Source organism: Pinus tabuliformis, chromosome J, assembly GCF_031772625.1.
Source record: "Pinus tabuliformis cultivar Carrire ecotype Pingquan chromosome J, CPIR1, whole genome shotgun sequence".
In the NCBI taxonomy this organism is placed as follows: domain Eukaryota; kingdom Viridiplantae; phylum Streptophyta; class Pinopsida; order Pinales; family Pinaceae; genus Pinus; species Pinus tabuliformis.
This window is the reverse complement of record NC_142295.1, coordinates 1356767707-1356777799: the sequence shown is the minus strand read 5'-3', so window position 1 is coordinate 1356777799 and position 10093 is coordinate 1356767707. Positions and strand designations below refer to the sequence as shown.

General features: G+C 36.8%; 1 protein-coding gene across 1 annotated transcript; it reads right to left on the bottom strand.

Annotated features, from left to right (window-relative positions):
• Positions 1–2182: 2182 nt before the first annotated feature.
• LOC149232421 (geraniol 8-hydroxylase-like) lies at positions 2183–4145 on the bottom strand. Its single transcript, XM_089376486.1, has 2 exons — positions 3042–4145; positions 2183–2955 (listed from the first exon to the last, which is right to left on the bottom strand). Exons 1-2 carry the CDS (start codon positions 3933–3935, stop codon positions 2317–2319), a joined length of 1533 nt encoding a protein of 510 aa, XP_089232612.1. The 5' UTR covers positions 3936–4145; the 3' UTR covers positions 2183–2316.
• Positions 4146–10093: the final 5948 nt, after the last annotated feature.

Genomic DNA, 10093 nt, shown 5'->3' with positions numbered 1-10093 from the left:
ATTCAAATTAATTAGAATATAAATTTTTTATTTTTTATTTTAAAGTAAAACTTCTTTGTATTATATTCGAGATACAAAAATTACAAATTTCTGAGCATTGATGCTCAACATAAACCTGGCATGAACAGAGACTAAGAAATAAGATAGTTTAGAAAAGCATGAGGAGGTTTTTATCCGCAGAGGAGAAACCAGAGGACTTTTTGATAGTTACATTGTTGTAAAACAAGCAAAACCAATAAGAGAGCTGAGAAGAGAGAGACATTAAAGAAGCGGAAGGAGCTACCTTGGGAAATGAAAGTGTTCTAGAGGGTCTTCCTGGACCACTCGGCATGGATTATAGTAATTTGGGTCATCTGCAAGTGGGAATCCCATGGAAATTGGCTGCTCTTGGCTGCTCTAATTGTTGCTGGAAAGGAGAGACGCCTTGGCTACTGACCTGGCCACTTACGATGTTGGAGGGGCCGAGCCAGCAGAAGCAAGCTTTGAGTCACCGCGAGTTTGACGTCTCCTTCGGGAAGGATTGCTAGGTCTGTTGTGGTGAGCTTTTAAATTAGTTGGATAGAGAAAAGGGGAGTCATTCACAGTTTTAATAGGAGGAGACACTTTAGCCTTGGAGTTGAATGCTAGGAGGATGACAATGTGGTAGTGGATTGTTTTGGTGGGGTGTAGATGAAATTTTAGGGGGCATCTTTAAGTCGATTGTAGATTTTTGGAATATTTAAGAATTTGAGGATTTTCAAATATTTCGGAAATCTACAATCTTTCATATTCCCAAATATTCGGAGAATTTACAATCAACTTAAACTCACAAAATTCTATGTTGAGCATTTTTCTCTTTAACAGTACATTGACACAGTCCTAATTACAGTCCTAATTCCTGTAGTGGCGACCAAAAAGATTACACAGTGCCCAGAGTTAGTCACTCGTGACCTTGAACTTTCGCATCAACCACCATTATGCAATAACAACGAAAAATACTGCAATCAAAATGCTCGTCACCTTGCCATTGCCAGGGTGAGAGGGGATGTCCACCTCTTCCTCGGCCTCCTCTGCGGGAGTGACGACCATGTTTGCAATGAAATTAGTTTTAATTCCCTTAACTTGAACCGCTTCTCCACCCTCGAGTAGCTGAAGAGATGTATAGCCATTGCATCTGGAAACATGCCTTATATTGATGTGATCTGCTAAGTTCTCACCAGACGGCAAGGCGACTGTACCAATCTTTCGTGTGCCTTAAATGTAAGAGGAGGGTGGGTTTGCCACCAAGACTTTGCTCCAAGCCCAATACACTTTGGAAGGCATGCAAGTGGCGCCGCCAAATTCCCATGCCAGATAAGCTATATGTGTTATTCATCCAGGAAGAAAATGCCTTGGATTTGTTGTTAGTCACCCGGATTTATGGAATTTTCAAATATTAATTGTATATGAGAATAATTTTTATTTTATTTTTTATATTACAGAAGGTTTATTTTTTATGGTGAAATTTTTTAGAAGGTTGTGTGATATTTTTTTTTGTTTTTAGTGAACATTTCATCCATTTTAAAAGACAAAAAAGTTAAATGATGTACCAAAAAAATGTCCCAAGAAATATAAACGGAGGATGTTATAGAAGAATGGTAAAATAATCAATTCTTCAGTATTTATTCATTATATATATGGAAAATAGTTTTCATACAACTCAAACTTAATCTATATTACTAATTTATATATATATATATATATATATATAAAACTTGATTAAACTTGATTAATGTAAGGTTTTTAAATTAACTAATAAATGAAATGATTTTTTTAAGGAAAAAAATAATTTGTTCAATTTTCTTAAAAATTTAGTAGAAATTTTCAAAAATTATAAGTTTAACTTATTTAAAGTGCTAAATTTATTTATACATTCAAAAATATATTTTAAACAATGAAAAATTACAATATTACTAAAAATTGTATGGCTAAAATTCCATTTCTTCTTATTATAATACATCCAAAAAAAATTAATATAATATTCCATAAATATTTTCTCATATAAAAATTTATTTCACAAGCAATCATAACTGAGTGAGTTTTAATATAAACTAAGTACTGGTGTAACCATATATTTTGATAAATTCCTACCAGATTCTTGTAAATCCAAATTACAATTATTAAATTTCAAAATTTTAGATGCTCAAAAATTTTTTAGGACTGGATCAATTTCTACCCTGAAAGAAAATGATTAAAAGACTGATTCTACCAAATTTATTGAATTTTTTACGCCCAGATTCACATCACTATTTATCGTCCCGGCAAATTCTCCTCCGCCTCGGTAGACGACGCCATAAACTAATAGCAGCACATTTGAGAGGGCAGGCGTGGCGTGGGAATCGCGGCCAATGATAGCGCCTTAACCAGTGTGATTCCAAACCTCTCCGCCATATCCACCTGCTCGGCACTCGCGCCCTTGGGAAGTGCCCACTCAAATGAATGGAGGAGCGACGCCAGCAACAGATGGACCATCCGACTGGCCAAGGGAAGCCCCACGCACAGTCTCCTTCCTGCGCCGAACGGAATCAGCTCGAAGTTTTGTCCCCTGTACTCCACACTGCTCATCTCCTTGTCAAGAAATCTCTCTGGCATAAATTTCGAGGTCTCCTTCCAGATCGAAGGGTCCCTCCCGATCGCCCACACGTTGACGATTATCTGGCTGTGCTTCGGTATCACGAACCCCCCAATCTCACAACGCTCGTCGGCTCTGTGAGGGATGAGAAAAGGAACGGCGGGATGCAATCGAAACACTTCTTTGACCACTGCTCGCAGATAAGGGAGACGTTCTGCGTCACTCTCTTCAACCATTCGGTGGCGCCCGACTACCTCGTCCAATTCGGCTTGGGCTCGTTTCATCTTCTCTGGATTGCGGATCAGTTCTGCCATCGCCCATTCTATTGTCGTTGCGGTTGTATCGCTCCCGGCCCCAAATAGGTCCTGTAACAACAAGGCATTAAACATAGAGAGAGGAACCAGCTTCTAACTCTTACAGTAAAATTGTAAATAAGCGACGAAAGACTTACAGTTAAGTAGCCTCTGATATGGGTGAGAGAAAATTCGTCGCTTCTCATATCCAGTAGAACGTCCAACAGATCCTTTTCACTGTAACTTCTATCACTGCTTTCGCCTGATCTGGTGGCCAGACGATCCTCCATGAATTTATCGATAACATCATACACTTTTTTCAAATAGATTCCCGTATTACGGTACACGCCCTGGGGATCGAACCAGTGAAGGAAAGGGAAAAAGTCCGCCAGATTGGGAGACGCGTGAATCTCCATCAGTTTCGAAATGGTGTCCTTCAACTCTTGAGAAGCTCGAGAGAACTGAGGATCTAACACGTCTTTACCGAAGATCAAGTTCCCTATGAGATTAAACGAGCTCTGGAAGGCAATGCGTCCAATATCCACACACTTTCCCTTCGCGGCATCTTGAAAAATCTCATAAATCATTCGATTTACTTGACCTTTTCGGAGGTGTTGCAGAGCTTCCAGCCTCTTCACAGAGAAGAGTTCGGTATTAGATACACGTCTCAGCATTCGCCAGTGAGATCCATACTGGGCAAAAACGACGGAATTCTTGTAGTGGGAAAGAGCCTTGGATGCCTGTGTGATGGTCCGGCCTGCGAATATGTGGTCATGGGTTTTGAGAACCTCCTTTGCCATGGCGGAAGAGGAGACCACCACAGTGGTTTTCATTCCGAGAGAGAGGCTCATGAGCGGTCCGTATTTTTGAGCAAGGTGGTAAAAGGATTCGTGGGGCTTGTTACCCACCTGCAACAGATTTCCCACAATCGGCCATCCCGCAGGACCCGGAGGAAGCCTGTAGTACTCCTTCCTCCATAAATCCAAAACCAAGAAGATGACAGCAGTGATCCCGAAGAGCAGAGGATACCAAAACAAAGCTCCAACATCCATGGGGATCAAATTGAGAGGAAGAGCAACAGAAGGCAGATGACACACGAGAGTTGAATGTCAGAAACAAAATTTATTACAGCGCAGGGGGCTTGCAACAACTAAATGGTCATCAATGGCCAGCGGGGCCACTGGATGAAGGCACGATATGAGGGAGGTCAAATTTCGGAGATCATATCTCGTGCCAAGGAATGGAGACTTGAGAGGAAGACCAACAGAAGGCAGATGACACACGAGAGTTGAATGTCAGAAACAAAATTTATTACAGCGCAGGGGGCTTGCAACAACTAAATGGTCATCATAGGCCTGGAATTTGACGTCCTATAGGACGTATTTGACGGTGGCTGAAAATTTTTCCACGTCAGGTTTGACGTGTCTTATAACGCTGCAACCCGTAGTTTTGACGTCTAGTTTCAGAGTTAAACCGTCAAAAACTATAATACCACTCTGGGCTTGGTACCGATACACAATACCATTTAATGCTATTTAAATTCCACAGCGTTTGACTGCCCAATAGCCAGTACCTAATAGTAGTAACTCTACCTAATAGTAGTAACTCTCTCATCTACCATAGGCTAGTACCTAAAAAGAGTAACTCTCTCATCTACCATCTGCAGCTTTGGCCATACGAACGATATGTGCAAATTTAATTATCAACTACCATTACCATTAGCTACTGGTTTGTACTCGGTGCAGAATTGGAGACAAATGCGGTTTTAAAGTTTGCTTGGACGCCACGCTAAACCTAATTTGATGAAACGTGCAAATTGCAATATTTAACTATTCATCACCCAGGTTCCAAGGACTGCGTGCAATCTCACTATCGTTTTCACGAAAATGTTCACTGTCCAGGGCATTCTCACCAGACCTGGAATTTCAAATTCCCTTTGCTTGTCAAATGAAAATTTGTTGACGTTTTTACATTTTTCATGCTCTTCGTTTTACGTTCTACTCAAATTTATGAATGTCAACCTCCCTTAATCTACAAGCTTTTTTTCAACTACTTTTACATCTAAACTTTCATTAATCTCCTTTCAAAAATGGTGCATTGTTTTTTTCCTATTTCGAGATATTATTCATCACCATAATATTGGATTTATATTTTACTCAAAATGAGAGGATTATGATTTCGTTGATGCTTAATAATTCGATCAAGGATGGGAAGCTAATCCCTATCCACCATGTAGAACTTAGTAAACTTTCGTATTCTCTTTGGGAAAAGATGGCCATCAGACTCCATCTTAAAATTACATTTATGTGACACAAGAAGATTCCCATCTTCTCCCATCTTAACAAAGTCCTCTCCAAATTCTACATGCTAGATAGCAATTATTGGGAAATTGTGCATTTGGATAGTTCATAATTGAAAAGGTATAATATATGAGGAAAAAAATCTAAAAGATGGGTGCAAAATTTAAAGTGGAATGAATTAAAGTTCAACAACCAACACTCTATAAAATTGCGATAGTGAGAATAACAACTCCTCTTTTACAAAAAAATAAATATAACAACTTAGGAATAAAACACTCATTTATCTCATACTACATGAAAGCATTCACACCCTAATAGAGATTATAACTTATTCCTTTATAATATTGTTACGTACACTTTCTCACATAACCAAATTCTAGCAACAAATTTTTTTTTATCGTATCCAAAAGGGAAAAATTTCTATGCACAACGACAATTATATTAGTTCATTGTTGGACAAAAGAAGAGCTGAATATGGGAATAACCTTTTTTACAACTTTTTTTACGGTTCTCCCAATGAAATTCTTAACCTCCTCCCATTTTAATAAAACATTATATTTTTATTAAAAATTATATTATTAATTAAAATAGATCAAATCAATCTCACTAAATTAAAAGAAACGAAATAAATATTTGAAATTTCTTTTATATTTCTTATAATTTTTTATTAAAATTTAAATAATTGATAGTTTTAAAATGAATGAAATTTTTATTTATTTATTTTCCAAACTCTGATTAAGCAATATCACAAATTTTTTTCATTGAAATATGTTATTATCACTGCAATCTAATATTTAAACTATGAATATATAATATTCTTAGAGTCTATTTCAATGTATTCATTTCAAAGTTTTCGCATTAAGGATTCTAAACCTACTATTTCTCTAATAAGACAAACATCTATTAGGTTAGAAAGTTCTTATTGGAATCATTATGTTCATTGAGATTCTGACAAAGTTAACCATGACCGTCTACTAAGCAGGCCATTGATTATATTTTCATTGCCATCCATTCCATTCCTTGTTATACCTTTACTGGAGTATAATAATGATTTGGAAAGGTTGGCAGAATTTTCTTCAGCTCGAAAGCTGATGAAAAATTCCTTCCAAGTCATTTTATATTGAACGATTTTACAAAGGTTTTTTAGATTTGAAAAAAATATGTAGTTGAATGGAAAACAAAAATTGGTTTGAAAAAATTATGTAGTTGAATGGAAAACAAAAATTGGTTTACTAAAACTGGATCCTCGCTAAAGTAGCTAACCTGTGTATTCAATGGTTGTTGTTATGTGAGAAAAGCTAATACAGTATAAAAAAAACCAATTATAATCCCCTCCTATGAAAGAGTTGGCAGATTTTTCATGGCTGGGAGTGCGTCAACTAGAAAAGAAAAATAATTAATGCAATCACTATTATGAACATGGAAATCCGTCAAAAGAGTTCAGGATGCAGGGTGTTCTTACATTTAAGATACTCTCTTAGAAAGGCTACAACAAATCAAAAATAAACATAAACTATTATTCATTTTACCTTATATAATATCAAGAAAACCAGGTAGAATCCACTTTTGTGATTGTAATTAAAGAAAGTTATTAATTTACATGGTTTACATTCCTTTGCTCAATACAAGTTTCTCTAATTTTTATATTGATTTCATGCTCACAACATTACATTATATAAAAAGATAAAACTATGCTCAACCTAAAGAGGTGTGGATCACTTTGTGGCAAGCAGCAATATTGTAGGGATCCTTTGAATTAGTTGACAACAAAGTAATTAACAAAGTGGACCTTTTAACAAACTCTAGACTTAAAAAAATCACCCACGGTTTTATAGACGAGGCCTGAGAAGCATTGGATGAGAGAAACCTATTCTCTCAAAACCACCCAAATGTTTTAAGCGGTGTTCCTATATATCCCTGCTATTCATAGAAAATGGGCATGATTTCGTTCAAGAGTTCACTAGGGTTAAGGGTAGGGACATAAATATTTCACTCAGCACTACCTCAAAGTATTACATTGTGTCATAGTACTGAAGCATTTTCGAGGTTCTGGGTTGTTGTAGAGATGTGATTGCATTGCTATGTTATATATTTCTCCTCAAGCAGGATTATGGTGAGGTAATAAAATCTATACACCATTATAAAGTTGTTTCATGTAATAAGAAAACACTCGAATTAAACTCTACTCAGAAAATAATTTAGTGTTATGATCTGACCTGAAAAACTTATCGAAATTTTTTTACAGAGCTAGTTGAAATGGCGAGTTGGGTTTCTTGCTAATAAGTTAACCTTGTTGAGCATTCAGGGCTCCTCAAATTTCAACCGGAGATCTTCAATCTACCAGGGAGCACCAGAGCCGCAAGTCCAAAAAGAAACATCCAAGCCAATCAAACGACAAGGATCACTGCAACAACGTGCAAGAATAAGCCTTGGGGTAATGGTCAGGGCAAAGAAGAAAATGTATTACCTCAGTGATGACACATGAACATGCCCATTGTCTATTTCTTCCTTGCCTGTAATTGTACTTCCGAATGGAGGAATCATGGAACAAATCCACCATTCCATTTTCTTGGGAAATCAGGTAGATAACTTCAAATTCATGTAGATTGTTGATAGACGGTTGCCACTAATTCAGCTGTCAATGGCCTGGACAGTGAACATTTTCGTGAAAACAACAGTGAGAATGACCTGGACAGTGAACATTTTCGTGAAAACGATAGTGAGATTGCACGCAGTCCTTGGAACCTGGGTGATGAATAGTTAAATATTGCAATTTGCACGTTTCATCAGATTAGGTTTAGCGTGGCGTCCAAGCAAACTTTAAAACCGCATTTGTCTCCAATTCTGCACTGAGTACAAACCAGTAGCTAATGGTAATGGTAGTTGTAGATTAAATTTGCACATATCGTTCGTATGGCCAAAGCTGCAGATGGTAGATGAGAGAGTTACTCCTTTTAGGTACTAGCCTATGGTAGATGAGAGAGTTACTACTATTAGGTACTGGCTATTGGGCAGTCAAATGCTGTGGAATTTAAATAGCATTAAATGGTATTGTGTATCGGTACCAAGCCGAGTGGTATTATAGTTTTTGACAGTTTAACTCTGAAACTAGACATCAAAACGACGGGTTGCAGCTTTATAAGACACGTCAAACCTGACGTGGAAAAAATTTCAGCCACCGTCAAATACGTCCTAAAACACAAAATACGTCCTACAGGACGTCAAATTCCAGGCCTGATTCTCACTGTTGTTTTCACGAAAATGTTCACTGTCCCGGCCATTGACAGCTGAATTAGTGGCAACCGTCTATCAACAATCTACATGAATTTGAAGTTATCTACCTGATTTCCCAAGAAAATGGAATGGTGGATTTGTTCCATGATTCCTCTATTCGGAAGTACAATTACAGGCAAGGAAGAAATAGACAATGGGCATGTTCATGTGTCATCACTGAGGTAATACACTTTCTTCTTTGCCCTGACCATTACCCCAAGGCTTATTCTTGCACGTTGTTGCAGTGATCCTTGTCGTTTGATTGGCTTGGATGTTTCTTTTTGGACTTGCGGCTCTGGTGCTCCCTGGTAGATTGAAGATCTCCGGTTGAAATTTGAGGAGGCCTGAATGCTCAACAAGGTTAACTTATTAGCAAGAAACCCAACTCGCCATTTCAACTAGCTCTGTAAAAAAATTTCGATAAGTTTTTCAGGTCATATCATAACACTAAATTATTTTCTGAGTAGAGTTTAATTCGAGTGTTTTCTTATTACATGAAACAACTTTATAATGGTGTATAGATTTTATTACCTCACCATAATCCTGCTTGAGGAGAAATATATAACATAACAATGCAATCACATCTCTACAACAACCCAGAACCTCGGAAAATGCTTCAGTACTATGACACAATGTAATACTTTGAGGTAGTGCTGAGTGAAATATTTATGTCCCGACCCTTAACCCTAGTGAACTCTTGAACGAAATCATGCCCATTTTCTATGAATAGCAGGGATGTATAGGAACACCGCTTAAAACATTTGGGTGGTTTTGAGAGAATAGGTTTCTCTCATCCAATGCTTCTCAGGCCTCGTCTATAAAACCGTCGGTGATTTTTTTAAGTCTAGAGTTTGTTAAAAGGTCCACTTTGTTAATTACTTTCCTGTCAACTAATTCAAAGGATCCCTACAATATTGCTGCTTGCCACAAAGTGATCCACACCTCTTTAGGTTGCAGTAATTGTATTTAGCATAGTTTTATCTTTTTATATAATGTAATGTTGTGAGCATGAAATCAATATAAAAATTAGAGAAACTTGTATTGAGCAAAGGAATGTAAACCATGTAAATTAATATCTTTCTTTAATTACAATCACAAAAGTGGATTCTACCTAGTTTTCTTGATATTATATAACGTAAAATGAATAATAGTTTATGTTTATTTTTGATTTGTTGTAGCCTTTCTAAGAGAGTATCTTAAATGTAAAAACACCCTGCATCCTGAACTCTTTTGACGGATTTCCATGTTCATAATAGTGATTGCATTAATTATTTTGCTTTTCTAGTTGACGCACTCCCAGCCATGAAAAATCTGCCAACTCTTTCATAGGAGGGGATTATAATTGGTTTTTTTTATACTGTATTAGCTTTTCTCACATAACAACAACCATTGAATACACAGGTTAGCTACTTTAGCGAGGATCCAGTTTCAGTAAACCAATTTTTGTTTTCCATTCAACTACATATTTTTTTCAAATCTAGAAAACCTTTGTAAAATCATTCAATATAAAATGACTTGGAAGGAATTTTTCATCAGCTTTCGAGCCGAAGAAAATTCTGCCAACCTTTCCAAATCATTATTATACTCCAGTAAAGGTATAACAAGGAATGGAATGGATGGCAATGAAAATATAATCA